At 41.9% G+C, this 25,273-nt stretch overlaps 2 protein-coding genes across 4 annotated transcripts in view; both read left to right on the top strand.

Moving 5' to 3' along the window:
- usp43a (ubiquitin specific peptidase 43a) overlaps positions 1-25,273 on the top strand; it is a 379,370-nt gene that overhangs the window by 206,224 nt on the left and 147,873 nt on the right. The gene's annotated exons all lie outside the window — the stretch shown is intronic.
- The window catches only part of LOC109102937 (septin-9-like), a 101,608-nt gene that overhangs the window by 16,761 nt on the left and 59,574 nt on the right, over positions 1-25,273 (top strand). Inside the window, exon 1 of one of the 2 annotated variants that reach the window (XM_042758155.1) lies at positions 14,798-14,945. The exons of the other annotated variant lie outside the window; for it this stretch is intronic. Within the exon in view, the coding sequence (XP_042614089.1) occupies positions 14,924-14,945 (22 nt within the window). The 5' untranslated portion in view covers positions 14,798-14,923. Of the gene's footprint in view, positions 1-14,797; positions 14,946-25,273 lie in introns of those variants that run through there. 2 annotated transcript variants of the gene reach the window in all.

Raw genomic sequence — 25,273 nt, 5'->3', positions numbered from 1 at the left:
TTAAGACAAAACTAAAGGCAGAAAGACCCACAAACAAACAACAATTGAAGTCAGCTGCAGTAAGGGCCTGGCAAAGCATCAAAAAGGAGGAAACCCTGTTTTTGTTGATGTCCATGAGTTCAGACTTAAGGCAATCATTGCCTGCAAAGGATTCTCAACAAAATATTAAAAATTAACATTTTATTTATGATTATATTTATTTGTCCAATTACATTTGAGACCCTGAAAAATGGGGGGACTGTGCATAAAAAAATGGTTATAATTCCTAAGCATTTGATGTTATATTTTTGTTCAACCCCTTGAGAAGTCTGCACTTCAATTTCATCTTGATTGTTTAATTTTAACACTTAACATTTAATCATTTAGCAGACGCTTTTATCCAAAGTGACTTACAAATGAGAACAATAGAAGCAATCAGACCAACGAGAGAACAACAACAGTATACAAGTGCCATGACAAGTCTCAGTTAGTCTAACTCATAGCAAGGTTTTTTTTTTTTCCTTTCCTTACCTTTAGTTGGTAAAGTTCTGGCGAAAAAGATGAGTCTTTAGATGTTTTTTGAAAATTAGTAAAGTCTCGGATGTTCAAATTGAGATTGGGAGGTCATTCCACCAGCCGGGCACAGTCCAGGAAAAGGTCCGTGAGTGTGAATTTTCTCTTTTCAATATGAATAAGGCTTTATTAGATAAATCGAAGACATAAACTAATCTAACACATAAGCACACGCACTCACATTTTCACACAAGTTGCAGGAAGATAGAAAGTAATGAAAGAATGAGTTTAAGAGAATGAAAATGTGGAATCCCAAGTTTACAGCAATACGTGAAATTGCATAGACATGAACAACCATCAATCACTTAATTAACTCTCGCATTGAGTTCCTCAATGAGGTTAAAATTATATTAGATACACCAGTACAGATCAGAGTCTGGAGGTAAGTTACTTGCGTTGCCTGTGTAAAGGGGGTTCCCTTTATTGTGATTGAAAAGGGGGGTTTACCGAGGATGCTGATTGGCTGGAAGTTCAGTAGTCGTTGAAGTGACTTCTTGGGAAGCCCGTGGTTGGGTGTTGGCTGAGTGTTGGAGTTGTGGGCTGGTTGTAGTTTTAGATGGGCACTCGAGATCGGAGTCGGAGACAAAACTTAACTCAGAACACGAAACTCTCAAACGAAAATGAAAAGAAACTAAAGTAAAAGAATAGAAGTAAAGTTTGACGAGACTAGGTGGAGTTTCTTCTCATCGTGGCTAAGTAGCAGCAGGCGTGCAGGCCGAAGCACGCTGGAACAGTGCTCAAAGAGTGCTAAAAGTGATGACAAAGCATGACTAAAAGCAAAAGCTAAAAGCAGAAAACTAAAAGCCAAAATTTGATGGTGTCCTGAATATTTAAACTGACCTTTTGGCCATACCTCAAATGTTGTCTTGACCAATTAGATATTTTCTTTGCTCGGGGTGTTGCGATGTTTGTCCTACCCATTCATAAATCATATGTTATCTTATCAATCACGTGGTCCGAATTTTCCCGCTCTTGCAGGGTATAATTTGGACATGATTCCTATAAGAATATGATACATTTGACAAATAACTGATGGTCAGAAACGTTTCAAGCAATTAGTTTATAATACACACATACTAAACATGAATATGAATACTTAAGCTATTCAATAGTTATTAAAAAGACATACACAATAAGTGATTAGAAACATGATTTTCAAATGTGTGGGTTTCATAAATGATATGGAGTTAAGCAATGGACTGATATTCCTTTAGAAGTCTTTTTGTGTTCATCTGTAAAAGGGGAAAGGCAAAGTATGTAAGATATACACCTGGCCTGTTTCTCTGCTTTTCTTTGACATAAGGATGTTCTGTGGAGACCAGAGGTTAAAAGGTCCCCTTAGGAATTTTAGTCTGGTTCTGCTAGGTGGGGGGGAGTCAATCCAACGATCTTGTTTACTCTCATGGGTTTACATGTGATGGTCAGGCTGTGCATCTCTTTGATCAATCTTGATTACTTGCCCCAAATTTGACAGTCTCTTTTCCGAATTGAAATTGTCAATAATTGTTCTAATGGTGTAATGTTGAAAGCTGTTCTGTGAAAGAGTTGGTTGGTTAGTGGACTTGCTTCTGACTTGTTGCACTAGGAATTGATTTACAACATCCTGTTGCCTTTCTGAGGAATTCGGCTCCTCATGTTTCAACCATCGTCCTGATCGAATATTTAATTTGTCTGGTTCGGGTCTGATACGCTACAGCACCACAAGGCGCCGTTCACTTGCAGAACGCAAGCTTCTGGAGGGTGCATAAGTTTGAACTAGTGAGTTAAGGTATATTGGTGCTGCGCCAGTGGTCGTCTTGTAGGCAAGCATCAGTACCTTGAATTTGATGCGAGCGGCTACTGGTAGCCAGTGTAACCTGATGAGGAGAGCAGTAACGTGAGCTTTTTTTGGCTCATTGAAGACAACCCTCACTGCTGCATTCTGGATCAGTTGTGGAGGCTTGATAGTACATACAGGAAGGCCCACTAGGAAAGCATTACAATAGTCCAGTCTGGAGAGAACAAGAGCTTGGACAAGTAGTTTGGTGGCTTGCTCTGACAGGAAGGGTCTAATCTTCCTAATGTTATATAGGGAATATCTTCAGGACCGGTTCGTTGTAGCAATATGGTCTGTGAAGCTTAACTGATGATCCATCACAACTCTATGGTTTCTGGCTGTCCTGGAAGGAGTTATGGTTGACGAACCCAGCTGTATAGAGTAGTTGTGATTTAACGATGGGTTAGCTGGAACCACCAGCAGTTCTGTCTTAGTAAGGTTGAGCTGAAGGTGATGGTCATTCATCCAGCTTGAAATGTCACTCAGACAGGCTGCAATGCGAGCAGCTACCATCGGATCATCTGGTTGTAATGAGAAGTAGAGTTGAGTGTCATCAGCATAGCAGTGATAGGAAAAGCCATGCTTCTGAATGACAGATCCTAATGACGTCATGTAGATGGAGAAGAGAAGTGGTCCAAAGACTGAGCCTTGAGGAACCCCAGTAGCAAGATGTTGTGACTTAGAAACTTCACCCCTCCAAGACACCCTGAAGGATCTATCTGAGAGGTAGGACTTGAACCACAGGAGTGCGGTTCCAGAGATGCCTATCTTTCTGAGGGTGGACAGTAGAATCTGGTGATTAACTGTGTCAAAGGCAGCAGACAGATCCAGCAAGATGAGTACTAAGGATTTGGAAGCTGCTCTTGCCAGTCGCAGGGCTTCAGTAACCGAGAGCAGGGCAGTCTCAGTTGAGTGACTGCTTTTGAAGCCAGATTGGTTGCTGTCCAGGAGGTTGTTCTATACAAGAAACATAGAGAGTTGGTTGAACACAACTCGCTCAAGTGTCTTTGCAATGAATGGAAGAAGGAATACTGGTGCAGGATTTAAAGATGGTTTCTTAAGCAGTGGGCTTACCTGAGCCTGCTTAAATGCTGAGGGAACGGTACCAGAGGGAAGAGAGGTGTTGATAATGTGAGTAAGTGAAGGTATTACTGAAGAAGGAATCGCTTGAAGGAGGTGAGTGGGAATAGGATCAAGTGGACAAGTAGTAGGATGACTGGACAGGATAAGTTTGGAAACATCCATCTCTGAGAGTGGAGAAAAGGAGGAGAGAGAGTGTATATTCGTCGTTATGAAGTTATCATCCGTCTGCGGTGTGGAAAATTGGTCACTGATGGTTCTTGTCTTATTTGTGAAGAAAACTGCAAAGTCGTCAGCTGTAAGAGTCTATGAAGGAGGAGGTGGAGGTGGACTAAAAAGAGAAGAGAAAGTTTTGAAAAGTGTGCGAAGGTCAGAACAGTTCTTAATTTTGTTGTGGTAGTATGATGTTTTGGCAGTGAAGACATCTGCAGAGAAGGAAGAGAGGAGAGACTGATACACACTGAGGTCGGTAGAGTTCCTTGATTTATGCCATTCCCTCTCTGCAGCCCTGAGTTTAGAGCGATGTTCCCAGAGAACTTCGGACAACCAGGGGCCAGATGGGGTGCTGCGTGCTGGTCTGGATGACAGTGGGCAAAAGTTGTCCAAGCAAGAGGTCATAGTGGAGCAAAGAGTGTCAGTAGCACTGTTCGTGTCCAGAGCTGAAAACTGAGCGAGTGAAGGAAGTGAGGATGAAACCAAAGAGGACAGGCAAGATGGAGAGAGTGAGCATAGGTTCCGTCGAAAGGTGACCTGCGGAGGAGCATGTGCCGCTTCAGGAGTAAGTGTGAGGTTAACAGTTATGAGGAAGTGGTCTGAGGAGTGCATTGGAGCAACTAGAGTGTTGTCCATTGTAAGGGAAACAGGTCAATTTAGCTCAAAGGGAATCATTTAAGATTTTAAAGGGAATTTGAACAGAATCACTGTTTCACGGCTGATCACTGAAACGGCCAGCGATTCACTGAACCAGCCGTTTAACATCAAATCTGCGCTGGATATTAATATCCAAAGTATAGTGAAAACACTATTAATTAGCACAGTAACAAGATCGGCAGTTTAAGACATTAACTTGTGAGCACAAAACACAAGATATTTCTCTTTTCAATATAAATAAGCCTTTATTAGATAAATCTAAGACATATAAACTAATCTAACACATAAGCACACGCACTCACACATTCACACAAGTTGCAGGAGGATAGAACGTTAGGAAAGAGTGAGTTTAAGAGGATGAAAATGTGAAATCCCAAGTTTACAGCAATACGTGAAATTGCATAGACATGAACAACCATTTAATCACTTAATTAACCCTCGCACTGAGTTCTTCAATGAGGTTAAAATTATATTAGATAACACCAGTACAGATGTGAGTCTGGAGGTTACTTGCGTTGCCTGTTTAACGGGGTTCCCTTTGTTGTCGCTGAGAAGGGGTTTTCCCGAGGTTGCTGATTGGCTGGAAGTTCAGTAGTCGTTGAAGTGACGTCTTGGGAAGCCCGTGGTTGGGCGTAGGCTGAAGATGCGGAGTTGTGGGCTGGTTGAAGTTTCAGACGGGCACGCGAGGTCAGACTGGGAGACACGGCGTTACAAAACTTAACTCAGAACACGAAAATCTCAAACGGAAAAGAAAAGAAGTAAAGTTTGACGAGACTAGGTGGTGTTTCTTCTCATCGTGGCTAAGTAGCAGCAGGCGTGCAGGCCGAAGCACGCTGGAACGGCGCTCGAAGAACGCTAAAAATGATGACAAAGCATGACTAAAAGCTTAAGCTAAAAAGCAAAGGCTAAAAGCAGGCTAAAAGCCGGCATGACTGATAGCGAAAGCTTGACAAAAGCTAAAAGCTAAAAGCTAAATGCTAAAACTAAACGCTAAAAGCTAAATTTGATGGTGTCCTGAGTATTTAAACTGGCATTTTGGCCACACCTCAAATGTTGTCTTGACCAATTAGATACTGTCTTTTCTCAGGGTGTTGCATTGTCTGTCCCACCCATTCATAAATCATATGTTATCTTATCAAGCTCGTGGTCCGAATTTTCCCGCTCTTGCAGGGTATAATTTGGACATGATTCCTATAACAAGAATATGATACATTTGACAAATAACTGATGGTCAGAAACGTTTCAAGCAAGAATATTCGAACACACACATACTAAACATGAATATGATCCCTTAAGCTATTCAAGAGTTATTTAAAAAGACATACACAATAAGTGATTAGAAACATTAAAATCAAATGTGTCGGTTACATAAATGATATGGAGTTAAGCAATGGACTGATATCCATTTAGAAGTCTTTTTTGAGTTCATTTTGGTGCATATATGCATTGGAAGGCATTCTCTGTGCCATTCTGGGGAGTAAGGATATGTCCTGTGAAGACCAGAGGGGTTAACAGGTCTCCTTAGGAATTTCAGTCTGGTTCTGCTAGGTGGGGGGAAGTCAATCCAACGATCTTGTCTTCTCTGAGTGCTTTCTCTGAGTGTCAGACTGTCCATCTCTTCGATTACTTGCCCCAAATTAGACAATCTCTTCTTCGAATTGAAATTGTCAATAATTGTTCTAATGGTGTTAATGTTGAAAGCTGTTCTGTGAAAGAGTTGGTCGGTTATCAGACTGTGGTGCTGGGAGTTGATTTACAACATCCTGCCTTTCTGTGGAATTTGGCTCATGTTTCAACCAGGCTCCCGATCGAATCTTTAATTTGTCTGGTTCACGCTACATACCCCCCTTCGATCGGCGAGGTGTTTAGCTGAAGACATCGTCGATCGCTGGAGAAACAAAGGCAGAAGAAGCAGACAAACACAGCAAACAACAAGACAAGACCTCCATGACAGTTACTGTACTGGTGCAGGCATCAGGTTATTTAGGTACACGTGGTTAAGTTCCATTAGTCAATGTAGTTTAGTACATTGAGGATAATTTAGATCATTTTGGAAATCATTGTTTTATTTTGATTCGCCAATCAAATTTGTGGTTAACTTTGTTTAGTTCTTCTAGGTTGTCTTAATTTAAACTTTTACCGTTAATTTTCTAGTAACATCATTTGCAATGAAATGAGTTGACCTATCGTGCATGGAGCTCTCTGGCTTCCATTCAGTTTAGAGTGGCTGGCGGATATTAGGTGTGGTGAGTCAATCCTAATATCAGACCTTCGACCCTTGCAGGGTGTCTAGGTGTTTCACCTACTCAGGAAAGAGGGGAAGGAGAAGGATAGGTAAAAGAAGAACAAAAAAAACAAAACAAAGCTGCTGTGGGTTTTTTCCTAGCATGGCTTACAACTGCTGTTGAGCTAGGATGTCATGTGCAGCTAGTGTGTCATGTACCTTAACTTAGTGTCAGATGTTATAACCTATTGTGAGGATGGCTGCATGTTTCTTCATGGAGGGTATATGTAACTTTGTTACACTAAAATTTGGACATTCTACCTGTGGGAAGAATATGTTTGTTGGATGTGTTATCAGTAGATGTGGTTACCTCTGGGTGTAGGTAATGTTGTGTGTGTTAAAGGTGTAGTGTATGTGTGGTCAGATCTGTTTCAGTCTGTGTTGTCTCCCCCCTTTGCTTGTATGTCACTGGAGACTGGCTCTCTGCATCCTTGGCTTGGATGAGGGCGTGTCCATGGTCTAATGGGGGTCAGTCCAGCAAGGCAGGAAGTTCTTTAGCAGACAGTCGGAGGTAGTTTGGCATGGCTGTGTGAAGCTGGGTTGCAAAACTTCGTCTCCTATGTTGCACTCTTCTTGTGATGCCTTCCGGCTGTGGCAGACTTTCTGACCTTCTGTGCTCTGGTGGTCGCTGTTGCACAGACAGGTATGTGGTTCTTGGAGTTGGAGTTCATTTGACAGTTTGTTATTGAGTGATGGGAGACTGAGGTGATGTTTTTTAGTACCTCAGATTTTTCATCAACGGTTGGCCGTGAAAGACTTGCTCGTTCCGGGTGGTTGTTGAACAGGTGCTTGTCATCTCTGATGTGGTGCACCAGGTGATCACCGGCCTTCCGTTCTGTCGCTGGTCACAGCAAGCATGACTCAACTTTGTGGTCATAAGTGTGAAACTGGTCTTGAAGGAACTCTTTCAGTTGTCTCATGACTTGTTCCATTTCTTCTGATGTTAAGCTGTCATGTTCTTGTGAATACTCAGCACTGTGCATGTCTGAGTGGTGCTGAGGTGGGTTTCGTTGTCGCTTACCCACATGAGTTGCTCTTGGATGAGTCAGGTGATTACCTTTGGATGTCTGTTTAGGTTTCCAGTTGATCTTATCCTTTTGGTTTCTTGAGAAGCGTGGCTGGTCCCATGGATTTTTCCAGCGGTTGGGCTGAAAGCGGTTGTGGACATGGGTGTCACGTTCTCTGTGCTCTTGATGGAAGACTCTGGTGTTATGATGCCACTGGGTGTCGTCCAGTGCAAGGCTTGAGTCTTTGTTGACAGAGTTCAAGAGTGTGGATGTTTTGTTACCTTTCTTTGAGGCCATCTTCTTCTTGTTATAGGCCTTCTGTGTTAGGTCACGCAACTGTTGGATGGTCATGGAGTGTGGACAGGCCATGACGCCTAGATGGTGGCTGACTCCAGGGTGCAGATTCTTTAGGAAGAGGTTTTTGAAGTTCACATCCTCTTCAAGGTCAGGCTTGTTGTGTGCACCAAAGTAGGCTTGTCGGAGTCGGTTGTAGTAAGCTTGTGGAGTCTCTTGTTGACCTTGTTTGGTTTCCAAGGCAGTCAACAGTCCATGTTCAGACTCTGGGTCTGTAAACTCTTTAATCAGGACCTCACGAAGTCGCTGGTAGTTTGACTTAGTTTGACTGGGCTGTCGATCTAGGAAGTTTCGTACCTCTGGACTGGACGTGGCTCTGAGGATGTATAATCTGTCTCTGTCAGTCACATGAGGTCTCATTTCCAGATGAAATTCGATATCTTGCAGGTAAGCCTGGATGTTGTGGCCCTCTGTGGAGTTCGGGTTGAACCTGCTGATGTTTTCAGACAGCTTGTTGAGGTCTTTGATGGTCATCCCGTGTGCAGCTCTAAGGTCTTGGACGGGAGGTTTACTTTCGTTGGCAGGAAAGGGTTGTGTGGCGAAGGCAGGTGAGGTTTTAGGTTGTGGCCCTTTGCTCCTTTCGTCATATGCCAGTTCTTGGATGTGGGGCTCTGCTCTGCTCAGCAGTGATGAGGCTAAGAGATGTTTCTCTTTCCTTGGCTCTTGTTTCTGCTTGTAAGCATATTGGAGTTCTTTTCTGACCATGTAGAGCTCATCGTTGGTATCGTCTAGTTGTTGGGTCAGATTGTCCATTTCAGTTCTGTACCTTTCAAGGTGGTCTTTCAAAGCACTGATTTCAGAGTTCTTGTCTCTGATGTCATTCTTGGTTTTCTCTAGTAGCTGTTCGGCATACTGGAGTCTGTTTACCAGGTCTCTCTGGGCAGCTGTTGCATGTTGCTGGTCAAGCTGAGCTGCTGCCAGGGCTGCTTGGAGCTTCTTAACTTGTTCCGTTTTTTCCTGCTCCCTCTCGTTGGGTGCTTTAAGTTGATCTTGAACTTTCACTTCCAGCTTGTCTATGCGACGTTGAGCACGTGTCAGCTCCTCTTGAAGGTGGGTGATGTGCTTGTCGCTCAGTTTCAGCTGGGTTGTGAAGGCATAGCTTAGGGTGCTGGTGATCTTGACTAGCTCCTCGTGGTTGTTGTTCTGGCTTGAATCTTGTGTCAGGAATCTTCTCAGGATTAGGATTATTATTAAAAATAATAACAGTTCAAATGTCTTGGGGGTGAGGCTGTCGGTCATGCCTCTCAGCCAAGTGTTCACTTCTTCCCCATGGGTGATGGGGTCTGCAGTTTGCGGCATGATGGCACGCTGGGGAGAAGAGAGACTGACACAGATCTGTGTGGAGTAAAAGCCTATGTGTGGTGGGACAACTAAGCGTTGTGTCAGTGATTGTGAACCACTAGTGAAGTGTGGTGATGACTGTGCTGGTCTCAGGGTGTCTAAGTAGACTAGAGATGTGAAGACTTTGTCACTCTAATGAGGAAGAGGGAAAGAGAGAAAGAGGTGAAAAACAAATTCAATGACAAGCAACAATTTCTGTTTTTCAAATGAGGAAAATTAATTTTTCCCAATTAAATGTTATCAAGAAGGTAAACAATATTATTAAATCTCTTGTTTTGGACAAAAGAATACGATAATAATGCTGATATCTCTTTCCTTAGTCTGACAGGATTGACACCGTACACCTTACAGTTGGACCGCTCACCAGGGAGGCTGCGAAGGCGAAAGTTGTTCAACACGTATCTCTATTAAATTGATCTCAACGTTGGATGAGATGCTAAAACTTGGATTGCGTTTCCAAATGTAGGGAGGTTAGGGAAGAACAAAGGAGAGGTTGATTATAATCAAATTCATAAGGGTGATTCGTCGTCTTTGACAAGATTGCGTATTTCATTCACTTAGAATTGATTGATGGTTCTTACATGTCCCTACAAATGTTAAAAGTGAAGAGGAAAGGAAAGGAGAGAGAGGACGGAGATGGTAAGTCTCAGTAGAGGTTATCTTAACTACGAGGAGAGCGTTGTTTTAGTTGCTGCACAACTAATCAAACAAAATAAACTTTAAGTGAAAGAGAGTTGTCTTTCTAATTTATTTGAAGTCGTAGTGAGGGATAACAATGTCTCCTTTTAGGGCTCAGGTGTGTTGTTCCCAAGCTAGGATACACAGAAATTAAAAAGTAATAAATGGGCAAAATAAGCAAAAAATAAATTAATTAAAGGAGAAAATCAATAAATAAAACAATAGTGGCTAAGTGTATAACCACAACAGAAAGAAAGAGGGGTAAAACGCGCAATAAATAAGTACAAGTCTGAATAGAATATATTCATATGGGGAATAAATAAACTAGGTAGAATAAGTTTAAATTTTCAAAGTTCAAGGCTTATTCGTACCTAATATAATTAGGCCCAAAAAGAATACTAGAAGTTATGATCATATGAAATGATCTAAGAGGGAAAATTTGAATGATTCCAAATAAATTTAATGTTTCAATTAAATTTGGATTTGACACAATTAATAATTGTGAGTTAGTATTTCCCTTTCTAGTAAAATGCCAATAAATGGTATCGTGAGAAAAGAGAGAAATAAGAGAGAGAAAGAGACCAACAAGTGTTAGTTGAGATGTCTAAAGGGTTAAATCACTTTAGCGTTGCACAAACAGACACTATTCAACCACTGGATGTTAATGCTAACGGCTAACCTTTGAGGCTAGTGGCTTTAGCATAGACTTCAATGTAAATACAACTGTTTCGTTAGCTTAGCAACACCGTGGAGTTTGTTTACATTAGCGTCGATGCGCTGCGCGTGCGCAGTTCGAAGTTGCTCCGGAAGTATGTTAAGACTTCCGTGTCACGGTCGTAACTGTGGCAACCAAAACAAACTCTAGTGGACTAGCACATGAATCATTGCATTGCAAGTACAGTTAAGCATGTTACATGAAATGTCGGCGCATTTCAACACTGTACAAATAACAACACCGCGTTTAGATGGTTTTGCGATGTGGCGCTTAAACTCTCAGTTTGTACAGAGTTAACTTTAACTTAATTTAAATAGCAGCTTCGTGCTGTAGTTAAAGGAAAAGTGAGGGCGATCTTGGCGGATCTGAAATCTCTGTGCCAGTTTTTCTGGACACATAAACACAACAGGTTTTCTTCGCTGTTGGTACACAGTTAAAATTAACTTGATCAAGCTTTTAAAACACTCCCATTCAAATTACTCTCGGACACACGCAGTGTTAAGCGAGATTGCATTCACTTTGTGAACAGGGAAACATTATTCTCTAATATTAACCCAGGGAGTTGAATAGCATCTGATTCAGCAGTGGAACACGCACTGGCAATCTAACTATGAATAACGAGGCTTTGATAAATAGATTGAGGAACACGCTCAAAACTATTCTTTATTCACCGATTTATTTCCCTTTGAATTACTACAGTTTAGCTCCGTTCAGCGAACGGTGACTGAGATTCCCTGCAGGGAGTATAGATTTTGAGAGGCACTGGAACACGCAGTGAAATCAATTTAGCTATAAAAAAGGCATTACAAAAATGAGGAACACGCTCAATTTCTACCTTATTGTACGATCTCAGATGTTAACTTTAAGTTCACTTACTGCCATTTAACAATGAAGAGGCGGACTTGAGTTACAGCCTCCTCTGCGTTCATTCTTTTTATTCGGTCGGTCGCTGGTTGCTTAAGTGGTGGGTCACACACACATACTCGACTCAGAAGCTTCTCATCTTTCATCCGCAGCAAAAGAAAATATTAAATAACTTGGTTTATGCTCACAATTTAGATTAAACTGCCCGCATTCTCCACCATAATTACTGTAAGGGAAACAGGTCAATTTAGCTCAAAGGGAATCATTTAAGATTTTAAAGGGAATTTGAACAGAATCACTGTTTCACGGCTGATCACTGAAACGGCCAGCGATTCACTGAACCAGCCGTTTAACATCAAATCTGCACTGGATATTAATATCCAAAGTATAGTGAAAACACTATTAATTAGCACAGTAACAAGATCGGCAGTTTAAGACATTAACTTGTGAGCACAAAACACAAGATACTTCTCTTTTCAATATAAATAAGCCTTTATTAGATAAATCTAAGACATATAAACTAATCTAACACATAAGCACACGCACTCACACATTCACACAAGTTGCAGGAGGATAGAACGTTAGGAAAGAGTGAGTTTAAGAGGATGAAAATGTGAAATCCCAAGTTTACAGCAATACGTGAAATTGCATAGACATGAACAACCATTTAATCACTTAATTAACCCTCGCACTGAGTTCTTCAATGAGGTTAAAATTATATTAGATAACACCAGTACAGATGTGAGTCTGGAGGTTACTTGCGTTGCCTGTTTAACGGGGTTCCCTTTGTCGTCGCTGAAAAGGGGGTTTCCTGAGGTTGCTGATTGGCTGGAAGTTCAGTAGTCGTTGAAGTGACGTCTTGGGAAGCCCGTGGTTGGGCGTAGGCTGAAGATGCGGAGTTGTGGGCTGGTTGAAGTTTCAGACGGGCACGCGAGGTCAGACTCGGAGACACGGCATTACAAAACTTAACTCAGAACACGAAACTCTCAAACGGAAAAGAAAAGAAGTAAAGTTTGACGAGACTAGGTGGTGTTTCTTCTCATCGTGGCTAAGTAGCAGCAGGCGTGCAGGCCGAAGCACGCTGGAACGGCGCTCGAAGAACGCTAAAAATGATGACAAAAAGCATGACTAAAAGCTTAAGCTAAAAAGCAATGGCTAAAAGCAGGCTAAAAGCCGGCATGACTGATAGCGAAAGCTTGACAAAAGCTAAAAGCTAAAAGCTAAATTGCTAAAACTAAACGCTAAAAGCTAAATTTGATGGTGTCCTGAGTATTTAAACTGGCATTTTGGCCACACCTCAAATGTTGTCTTGACCAATTAGATACTGTCTTTTCTCAGGGTGTTGCATTGTCTGTCCCACCCATTCATAAATCATATGTTATCTTATTAAGCTCGTGGTCCGAATTTTCCCGCTCTTGCAGGGTATAATTTGGACATGATTCCTATAACAAGAATATGATACATTTGACAAATAACTGATGGTCAGAAACGTTTCAAGCAAGAATATTCGAACACACACATACTAAACATGAATATGATCCCTTAAGCTATTCAAGAGTTATTTAAAAAGACATACACAATAAGTGATTAGAAACATTAAAATCAAATGTGTCGGTTACATCAATGATATGGAGTTGAGCCAATGGACTGATATCCATTTAGAAGTCTTTTTTGAGTTCATTTTGGTGCATTTATGCATTGGAAGGCATTCTCTGTGCCATTCTGGGGAGTAAGGATATGTCCTGTGAAGACCAGAGGGGTTAACAGGTCTCCTTAGGAATTTCAGTCTGGTTCTGCTAGGTGGGGGGAAGTCAATCCAACGATCTTGTTTTCTCTGAGTGTCAGACTGTCCATCTCTTCGATTACTTGCCCCAAATTAGACAATCTCTTCTTCGAATTGAAATTGTCAATAATTGTTCTAATGGTGTTAATGTTGAAAGCTGTTCTGTGAAAGAGTTGGTCGGTTATCAGACTGTGGTGCTGGGAGTTGATTTACAACATCCTGCCTTTCTGTGGAATTTGGCTCATGTTTCAACCAGGCTCCCGATCGAATCTTTAATTTGTCTGGTTCACGCTACACCATGGAGCAACAGCGCGTGTAGATGAGGTCCAGTTGGTTGCCTGATTTGTGAGTCACTGTAGTAGACGCTCGCCTGAGATCAAATGAGGCAAGCAGAGTGTTGAAGTCAGCAGCCTGGGGTTTATCTAGGTGGATGTTGAAATCACCAAGCAGTACCAGGGGAGTACCATCCTCAGGAAAGCTTGATAGTAACACATCCAACTCCTCTAAGAAGTTTCCCGGTTGACCTGGGGGATGATACATGACCACAAAGTGGATGTTAACAGGGTGGGTTATAGTAATTGCATGTGATTCAAATGAACCGTTACCTGTAAGAGATGGTTGAATTTTCATAATTTTGCCTCTGTATGCCACCAGAATAGAATTTTAAATCTATTCTGGTGGCATACTGAGGCAAAATTATGAAAATTGTGTCAGTGTCCAAATATATATGGACCTAACTGTAAATAGATAATCTCAGTGAATTGGTGCTGTCAGAATGAGAGTCCAAACAGCAGATAAAAGCATGTTTAACAAGATGTTAACTGATGGACTGCAGTCATGTGTATTACTTGTGGATTGTTGTGATGCTCTTATCAGCTGTTGGAACTCACATTCTGACTCACTTTTACTGCACAGGATAGACTGGTGAGCAAGAGATGTAATGTTAAATTTATTCAAATCTGAAGAAACAAAGAAGAAACAAACTCCTCCACATCTTGGATGTCCTAAGGGTGAGTATAATTTCATATGTGCCATCTTGAAAATAAATGGACATAGCACAGTTCATTTTACATTTTTACTTTCATTCTTGTAATGCATAGCATGATCTGGAATATTGCAGTTCACATTCAGCCGCATTAAATGCTGTGATTTAAGTTTTCACTAATTTTCTTTCATAGTGAGGGCATTAGGCTGTTTACACATAGCCACAGGGCTTATCTTAGAGACAAAATAAAGCTTCAGTGTCAAAAGAGGTCAAAAGAAAGACTAAAGAAGATTGAATAAAGCCATGTGATCAGCAGATGTCAGTGAAGTTCCACTGGATACACTTGTCAATGACACACCTAGAACAATTTTAAGATTAGTATCGGGGAAGAAGAAAGAAAGAAAAGAAGGGGAAAAACAAGGAAAACAAAGTGAGTGAACAGAGAGAGAGAGGTAGAGACAGAGAGAGAGAGAGCGAGAGAGAGAGGAGAGTGACTAAACTCTCAGAAAAAGCAAAAGGGGAAGTCTGCAAATAAAGGGAGAGGAGAAGAAACGCTACAAACCACATGTGGCTGTTAGGAGCCATAATCCAGCTATGAAGCGAGACAGAATCGCTGGTAAGTAAATCTTTCTCTCTCTTTCAGTTTAAAAGACAGCTCAGAATGATAACCTTCATAACTCGTTTGTATGGATTGTCCATTTTTCTTTTTTTTTTTTTTTTTTTTTTTTTTAGAGAAATGGATAGAAAGTATTGTGTATGAAATTTCAAATTTCTGCAGGAAGGGCAGGTGGCGATCAGGCACAGTTAGGTGTGACACTCAGTACTCAGTTCCTGTGTTTTGATGTCTGTTGAGTTTGGATCAAAACAGATTTTTGAAGTAGGTACAGTACAGTAGTTGGTCTGAATAAACTGTATTTATCTCTATCTTATCTATTCTAAACTATTTTTTTTCTTCCAAAAAGGAAATCAGTTTTCCAAGTTGCAAAGTGCACAAATCATTATGTTTGATTATGTTACTCTATGTGGCTTTTCATTTTTAAGGAAGACACATGAGCAAGGGTGTGATTATATCAATGAGGAAGTGTAACCTATTTTTAGTTTCTGCTATGCAACTGGTTTCTAACTCTCTCAATCTGCATTTCAAGTATTTTTTATCTTTTCAGTTATATATAGTTAAAAGCGTTTCACAGGTGAACTTATTGACATCAGTGTTCACTTCGAAGGGAAACAAGATAGAAATATACTTGTTGAATGTGGACAACTCATTAGTGAAGTTAATATAGTATGTTTGTGTGAGTGACAGTGAGAAGGTTTACCTTACTCAGCAGAATGTCCCTTAAGGATTGTGTCTGTATCACACCACAGAGCAGCTGTGCAGTTGTGCAGGGAGGGGTTTGCTGTGTGGCATGCCTCAACTCTTTGGAGCTCCTGTAACATCAGCTGTTTTGGTTGGCAATGCCACATACCTTACACACACCCTGATATAATATATTGTGTTTAATTTATTCATCCATTAGTTTTGCAGACCATATTGCTCAGTCTTTGCATTGTTGATCAGAATGTCATCGTGTGTTTTGCATGTCACATCATGGACTGATACTGTAGAACTGTATTGAATTTGAGTTGCTATGCAGTTTAACAGGTGACCACAGAGGGGCATTGGAGCTTTTCTGCATCGGTAGATTCAAATATTAAATGATTTTAAAGGACTGGTTGGAGTCTGTGAAAGTGTCAGGTCATTCGTCTTTGTGTTTGTATTTGTATAAAGCTGTCAGAAAAGATTTCCAAACTGTAAATTCAGCTTCATCGAGGAAGTTGTGGGCAGTGCTACTTCCTGGTTCTCCATATTCATTGGTTTGCACATGTTGCCATGGTGATTAACACACCAGATTGTTTTGAAAGTGAAATGGCGGAGAATCCTAGAACTTTTTGGTCCTTCTGTCTCCTCTCAGAGCTCAGACTCAACATTATGTTACATGTCAACACGTTAGCATAGTTAAGATAACAAGCACAAAGAGAGAAACAGTGATCATGTGTTACATGTGGCTAACACTCAGGATTCTATTGTGGAAGCAGAGAGGGCTATTTGGAAATTTTAAATTATATTAAATTCAATTTTCTGAACTTTAGTGTACATTTTTTGAACCACTTAAATAGGACTTAAATACATCTTTGTAATATTGAATAACAGTTATTCAGTGTAACAGTTTACTTGCTGTATTTATTTATTTACTTAACAGTGTTCTTAACAGGGTACTTAACAAATACATAATTATGAATGTATATTCTATTTAAGTACATTTACATTTTGTTTAATTTATATAATATTATCTGCAAGTACAGTTTTTACTTAATTTTTAACATACTTTTATTATCTGAAGTACACTACAAGTGCACATTCAATACAATTAAGCACACTTCTTTTTCACAAGGATCTGTATGAACATAGGTGAATTTGTATGTGTTTTTCAGTCAATGGCCTAGTTACAGTGATACACATATATATTGTGTGTTCACAGACAGCATCTGCGTAACTGAAATATCACTCATCCAGCAGTTTAATCACATGGTTGTGTAATTTCTAATTTCCATCCTGCATTCAGTGACCTCCAAACCGGATGCTCAAGTGCTGGTCTTGTTCCACTAAAGTGGCGTATGGGATATCCTGAATGACTCATGACCTCACACATGTACCCAGACACACACACATAAGCCAACACACTGTCAGTAATTATTACTCTGATATTTTATAACAGAAAACTCAGTCTTACCATTTAGAAATACTGGTGTTTAAGGGCTTTGGATAGCCGCAGATTTGGCAGAGAGATTCAGAGGAGTAGCACTGAATTCTCTCAGCACAACTCTGTCCCTACAGACAAATAACATTGTGCAAATAGTCACTTTAAATATACAAGATAGTTGAAGGTTGTTTGCGTGTATATAAGTTCATGCACAAAAGTTCTTTCTTTGCCTTTGCCCCTGTGATCCAGTTTCTTCCTCATGTTGATTGTGTTAATTTGATCCCAGGTGTGTCTTGTTCCTTCCCAATTATCCTGCCTTTAAAAGCCCTAGTCCTTTCAGTTCTTGTTTGTCGGGTCTACTTGTTGGATGTCTCCCTGGTTTCCTGTCTCTACTTTGTGTAAATAAAAACTTATTTGTGTTATTTCCAGTGTTTCCTCATTCCCTCCTAGAGGGAGATTGTGACAGAAGACCCGACCTGAAGCAGTTAACTCCGTTTGTCTCCCCTCCGTTTGTTTTCTGGTTTTTCTCAGTCCTTTTGTTTCCGTTGTGTTGTCCTATGGATCCCTGCTGGAGCAGGGGGAGAAATCGCTCGGGGCCCACACCAGACTGTTCTGGGTCCTGTCAAGCCTCACCAACTACCCGGACGACGTGCTCTATGCATTCTACGATGCCAGTTTGAACATTGCATATAGAGCAACATTGTCCGAGGATGGTCCCCAAGTGAATTTCTCCACCTTTGTGGAATGAACACTGGCGAGAAATGGAGCTTATCGCCAGTGCCACTCCTGACCCAGAGCCCAGCCCACCATCTCCCCGCAATACGGAGCATAAGCCCGAGCCCACCAATGATGGAGAGCCATTTCCTGCCCCGATTCAAGAGCAGAGCCAAGCAACTGAGCAGAGGATCGCCCTGGAAGTTGAGCCCAATCAGACCAGGTGCGAGAGCTGACTACAGAGCCCACCACGAATGAAAAAGCCGCGGATGGTGTGAGCGTGGAGAGGAGCTCTGCCCCCTGCATTGTGGCTGAGGGTGAGCTGAGTATGGAGTGGTGTTGGTTCCAAAACCGGTAGGGGGATCTAATAGACCGGGAGTCTGAACTGGAGATCGAACTGCCCCCTCTCCTCTCTCCATCATCTCCGCTGGTCCTGTCCAGCCCTCTTTTGTCCTTGGTTCCCTTGTCCAGCCCTGAGGGGGCTTCTGGTTTTCCAGTGCCCGCTCCTCGAAAATGCCCGCCCTCCCACCCGCTCCTGTCTCCTCCACTGCTGTTGTCTGACAGCCCCTCTGCTCGCCCTCAGCCCACCATCATTGCTGTGCAAGCCCCGTGGGACTGCCATCCTCCAGCATCATCGGAGTATCCCTCACCTCCGCCTCCAAGGCCCGGACTCCACCTTGGTCCATAGACCCAGCGGCTCCACCTCAGCTCCTAGCTCCCTTGCCTCCACTGTCATCCATCGATCCATCAGCTCCACCAGGCCCCCTTGTCCCTCCAGCTCCGCCTTGGTCGGGCATTGACCTGCTATCACCTATGACTCCTCTTCTCTGGCTGTGCCTTGTCGCTCCGTCCAACTGGCTCTGTTGGGCTTCTTCCTCGCGCCAGCTTCACCTTGGTCCTCAGTTGCTCCTCCTCCATAGCTCCTACCTCCGTCAGCTCCACCGTGGGTCGATATCATGGCTGTGGCCTGGGTCCAGCTGGACTCCTCCTGCTCCAAGCTCCTCCTGGCTCCTCCCTCCTTCGTCACCCTCCTGGTCTCTGTCTGCCGGCCTCCTCCCGGATATCTGGCCTCCTCTGGAACCTCATCCCAAGTTCCCACCCACGCCTTCCTCTGTTGTTACTATGGTGTGAGGACGCACCTTTCGGGAGGGGGTGTTATGTCAGGACTATGGACTTATCTGTGTGTTTTTCCCTTTTGACCCAGTTTCTTCCTCATGTTGATTGTGTTATTTGATCCCAGATGTGTCTTTTTCCTCCTCAATTATCCTGCCTTTAAAAGCCCTAGTCCTTTCAGTTCTTGTTTGTTGGGTCTACTTGTTGGATGTCTTCCTGGTTTCCTGTCTGTACTTTGGATTAGTAAAAACTTATGTTATCTCTAGCGTTTCGTTGTTCCCTCTTAGAGGGAGATTGTTACAACTGACTAGTCAACAGAGTGATCTAAATGGTAAAGAGGAAATGTCAACACCAGTTGAGCTGCCAGTGTATAGTGATTGCAGCATCACTTAAACCATAATTTAAGGCTTGTTGCACCTCAGATATTTTCCCATACTATTTTTCTGTTCAGACCAATAAAAAAACAGCAGACTAGATGCTTAGCAACAGTCAACCAATCACGCATGCCTCATATGCTGTAGACAGTCACAGAAACACTGTGCCACTGTATAATAAGTAATTTCTGCATTTGAGGGGAGAAAAGTCAAATGGTGATGGGATTAATATTTGTCCATGGGTTATGAGCAGTAGTATTGCTTTTGTTAATGAAAATTATGACTAATAAATATCGTCAACGAACCTTTATCACGTGACGAAAAGGAGACGCAACGTAAATGCTGTTCATGTGACAATGACTATAATTAAATGTATAATGTAATATTGTTGACGAATACAAATGAGACTAAATGTGGTTAACAAAATAAAAACTATGCTAAAATGTCTCTTCATTTTCGTTGACGAAAATGAGATGAAACAAAATGTTATAACGTTATTTCGTCTCGTTTAGTCGCATTATTATTATTATTATTATTTGCAGTATTTCTGTTTCCTGCGTCTCACTTCAGGGCTGCATCAGGTCGCACTGCGCAGACGCGACCGACATCACTTCCTCGCGGCATTATTAAGAGGATGTCAACAAACAGAGTTAAGCGGGATTTATACTTTTGCCTGGCTCCGCTGACTGCGAGCGCACCTTCCCAAACAGACAAGGCTTTTATACTTGTCACGTTTGCATTTGTACTATTCTTTGAAATGGGAATCACTGGTGAGAAGTCATTTGCCAGTATGGCCAGTACAAGTCTTGTGCTGAATGAGTTGATGAATTAATCATTTTATGTACAAACTTAAAACAATCTTAAACTATTGGCTGTATTTCGCATCAAACACAAGACAACTTTAAGCAAATAGTGTATAATTAATATCTAAATTAATTCTAATTCTATTTTATGCTATAAAAATAAATGCTCATGTTTAGTAGCGCCGATTTAAATTCAGGCGCGTCGGCGGGCAGCCCCGTGTTATTGGTGCGGTGGAAAGTGCAGCTGCCGCATGTGAAGGACCCCAAGCCAAAACTTTTGGAAGATTCAACAACAGTCCTGGGAGATAAAGGTAGTCAGAGAATTTCACTCTGTAAATGGGGTGGAGAAGTTGGCAGCTCTCACAAACACTGCAGCGTGATTGAGGGCTCCGTTACTCCGCCCCGCTCACAGACAGCACCGTGCTCGGAGAGACAGCTGTCCTGGAGCAGCACAGAACGGTGAATGATATTTGTTCGGAAGCATGGTTTGATGCAGACAATAGCCAGGTTTCCATCCAACTCATTTGCATTTAGGGATGTCAATATTTGATCGTTTCCATGATCGATCGTCGTTTAAATTAACGATTAATTAATAACCTTATTGTTGATGATTGAGTATGCATCTGTATTATTATGTGCAAAAGCCACTCGGAAAAAAAGCTTTCTCATCCGGAATTAAAGGGGGTTTAGTCTGAATAAAATGCTAGTAGCAGGACTGTAAAATGAATATGTGATTATGATCATTTGATAAAATGAAGGGAGCGCGCGCTGTTCATTTGAGATCATTTTACTTTGTTGACTGTTTCCCGTCAAGGAGACCGCTGAATGCGCCTCTTTCAATGGTTTCGTGGTGCTCGTTGTTGTATTTTAAAACACAATTGCAATGTTTTCAAATGACACTATAGTATTAAAAATAAAATTATCCCAAACGTAACTGTGGCGCATGTGGCTGTGCTGTGCGGTCAGTGAACCGCTTTTTTCACATTAAACATTTTATGCGAGTATTATAATGACCAGTACTGTATTTGATCCTGTTCTGCAAAATTTTCGATTTTGAATTTTTGCATTCCGGTAGGCCCTTTTTGTTTTTTTAAAAAATCCTGCATTTACAGTGCATTAGATCGTGACAGTGCGTGCGTGCGTGCAGACGAGGACGAGCGCGCGCGGGTTTGGCTAGTTGTATTTGGAGGTTATTGCTCACGTCTCGTTCTGCACATATCCAAATGTTTCCATATTCGCAATGTATCTGAATGTTAAACTATAATATTTTTAATTTGTTTAATGTAAACTAGACGGAAAAGATCATCCTCTTCGCATGAGCAAAAACGTCCTTGGCATAACAGCAGAGTGGACCGGTATACTACGGTCTATTTAAACTGACCAGTGTAACCTTTTATATGTTTGGTTGACTGTACTTAATCTTAATAATGAACAGACTGCGATGTAAGTTTGAAGTTAGAATGCACTTTAGATGTTCTGTGTTATTCATACCAAACACAAATGTTGCTGGTTGCTAGTGTGTTTGCAGCACTACTATTATTTATTTTTTATATATATTATGTTTTATATTTTCCAGTTTAATTGATTTTTATTTATAAAATTTTATTTCTTTTATTTAAATGTATATTTAAGTTTACATTTATGTTCCAACAACTTTGGAAAATTATGCTTGATAAATGCTCTAAAACTTTTATGTAAATGATTGACATATATATATATATATATATATATATATATATATATATATATTTTATGTAAACGATATATATACATATATTACCTGTTTTATATATTTAATACTTGGTCAGTTTATTGATTTGTTTGGTTAACTTTAGATATTTTTTTTATTTGTAATACCGTGCAGTGCACAAAATTAAGATTCGAGAGATGGTTTCAAGTCAGTGCTCAATAAATGATGATACGTTTAGAAATGTTGTGCATCCACTTATTATTAGTGTGACATTTTAGCATGCAAATGAGGGGGAAAACTTCAAGATATCGGCCCTAAAAATCGGCAGCACATATCGGCCATCGGCTGACCCTGACCTCTAAACATCGGCATCGGCATCGGCTATAGAAAAACCCATATCGGTCGATCTCTATCGTCTATACTACTAGGTACTTTTATTATATTGACTGGGTTAAATAGAATGGCATTACTAAAAAGTCATCAGTTTTCGTTGACTAAAACTAGACTTTTAGTCCACGATTAGTCCACTGAAGGCGAGTGTAGATGAACCCAAGTGCAGTTTATTTACAAAGGTGTAATCCAAACAATAAACAAAGACTTGATTTGAACAAACGTTAACAGACTTGACTAGACTTGACTCAACGAGGCTTGAACAGACTTGGCATGAAACAGACTAGACTCACCGACAGCAGGTTACAAACGTTACGTTAATACACGACAAAGCACAATGGCAAAAACATGACTACTTATCTACTTACTTAAGCAGAGATACATGAGGGCAAGGGAAGCATGACACAAACAGCAAAATCAAACAATAACAAAATAAAAGACATGAAAACATGAACATGAAACAAAACCCAAAACAGACATTACATATCCCCCCCTCTAAGGGCGGCTCCTGACGCCCAAACAAACTAACCCCAAAAATTCCAGGAGGGTGGTGGAGTGGAGGAGGAACAGACCATGAAGCAGAGGGGGACCTGGGCCATGGTGCAGTGACAGACCATGAAGCAGAGGGGGACCTGGGCCGTGGAGCAGTGACAGATAATGGAGCAGAACCAGAGAAGTATGGAGCCATGGCGGTACAGGCTCAGCGGGGGTGGCCAGGCAGTTCAGGCAGAGCTGGAAGCCTCCTTGGTCATGACAGGACAGGCAGAGAGTTCGTGGACGGCCTCCTTGGCTGTGGCAGGACAGGCAGAGAGTTTGAAGGTGGGCGCCACCACCTCGGGAGGTTCTGCAGCGGAAGCTGCCTCCTCTGGAGATTCTGCAGTGGACACCACTGCCTCTGGGGCCACTGGAGTGAATTCAAGGCCAGAGAGAGAAGCCTCAGGAGCAGACTCGTTGACCGGAAAAGTCTCTGGAGCGCAGTGTGCAGCCCACACACTCAAAATGGTGACTGCCATTACTAGAAGTACTGAGGCCACGGGAACAGTCTCAGTGACTGCCAAGACTTGACGAGACTCTGGCATGGTGGCCATCTTGGCCGGGGACTCTGGCGTGGTGGCCATCTTGGCCGGGGACTCTGGCGTGGCGGCCATGTCGGCAGGGGACTCTGGCGTGGCGGCCATGTCGTGACGGGGACTCTGGCGTGGCGGCCATGTCGTGACGGGGACTCTGGCGTGGCGGCCATGTCGTGACGGGGACTCTGGCGTGGCGGCCATGTCGTGACGGGGACTCTGGCGTGGCGGCCATGTCGTGACGGGGACTCTGGCGTGGCGGCCATGTCGTGACGGGGACTCTGGCGTGGCGGCCATGTCTTGACGGGGACTCTGGCGTGGCGGCCATGTCTTGACGGGGACTCTGGCGTGGCGGCCATGTCGTGACGGGGACTCTGGCGTGGCGGCCATGTCGTGACGGGGACTCTGGATGATCAGCTCAGACGTGACGAGACTCTAGAATGGTGGCCATTTTCTAAAGAGACTCTTGAGTGGCAGCCATTTTGCGACGGAGCTCTTGAATAGCGGCCATGTTGTGGAGAATCTCTTGAGACACTGACATGATGTGAGTAGGCTCTGGCGTAGCAGGCATGACGTGAGCAAACCCTGGGGTAGCAGACATGATGTGAGCAGGCCGTGGCTTGGCAGGCATGGTGGCTACTGCAGGATTGCAGTGTTCCTCATCAGCAATCCCCACAGTAAATGATGAACCAGCCAGAAAAAGGGTATGGTCAATATATTCTTCCAGGGACCAGTGAACTTCCCCCCAGGAAACTGAGAGCAAATGGGCTCATTAAGACCAACCCGAAAGATGTCCTTCAGGGCCACATCATTAAAGTCCACCTGGTAGCACAGGTCACAAAATTCCTCAACATAGTCCTCAATGGCCTGATTACCTTGACGAAGGCTGAGGAGGCATGAAACTGCTGGGTTCATGGTTGGCGGTCGTGTATTCTGTAACGATCAGTCCACTGAAGGCGAGTGTAGGTGAACCCAAATGCAGTTTATTTACAATGGTGTAATCCAAAATCCAAACAATAAACAAAGACTTGACTTGAACAAACGTGAACAGACTTCACTAGACTTGACTCAACAAGGCTTGAACAGACTTGGCATGAAACAGACTAGACTCACCGACAGCAGGTTACAAATGTTACGTTAATACATGACAAAGCACAATGGCAAAAACATGACTAATTATACAAACAATGAGGGTCACATGACAAGAACAAACCAATGGGAACAAGACACATGACTAAAGCAACCAATGAGAACAAACAATAATCACATGACCAGACAATAACCAATGAAAACATAACACATACACAAAGCAGAGATACATGAGGGCAAGGGAAGCATGATACAAACAGCAAAATCAAACAATAACAAAATAAAAGACATGAAAACATGAACATGAAACAAAGCCCAAAACAGACATTACATTTTCCCAGGGTTGGGAATGACCCAGGGATAACTATTTAATGATTTCAAGTGTGAAAATCCCACTGAGAAAGAAAGCAAGGTATACCACCAAATACAAGTGTGCAGAGATAAGAAAGCTGGTTCTGAACTCTTCCTCTGATATTTGATATTCACTGTTGCTTAAGAAAATACTCTGTTCACTCAAATTGAAATTTTTATTGCAACACATTTTTGCACCAAATATTCATCTTGTTGTGAACAGCCATGCTAATATTGGTGTCATAATCTCATATTCTTTCTTTGGAAAACTAATACTGTCAAATAAATTTAATACTTTGTTTTCTAACAGTTATGTTTAGCATTTTCTGTGATCTCTGTCAATCATTTTATAACTTAACAAATTTTCTGGCATGCTATATGCAACTTATGCAGTATGTGCAAAGTTTGTATTAGTGGACATATGTTAAATGTGTGTGCCATATTGGTTTTATTTCTGGCAGAGATGGGCACTAGAGTTAGTGACTCGCACTCAAGTCGCATTTTTATACACTTTAGACTTGACTTCAGACTCAACCGCAAATGACTTTTTTTAAAACAATGAAATTTTAAAACAACTCGAGTCTTTTATCCTTAAATACTTATATAACTGAT

The sequence above is a fragment of the Cyprinus carpio genome, chromosome A6 (genome assembly GCF_018340385.1).
Source record: "Cyprinus carpio isolate SPL01 chromosome A6, ASM1834038v1, whole genome shotgun sequence".
Classification (NCBI taxonomy): domain Eukaryota; kingdom Metazoa; phylum Chordata; class Actinopteri; order Cypriniformes; family Cyprinidae; genus Cyprinus; species Cyprinus carpio.
Note: the sequence above shows the minus strand (reverse complement) of the source record. Positions and strands in the feature narration are given on the sequence as shown.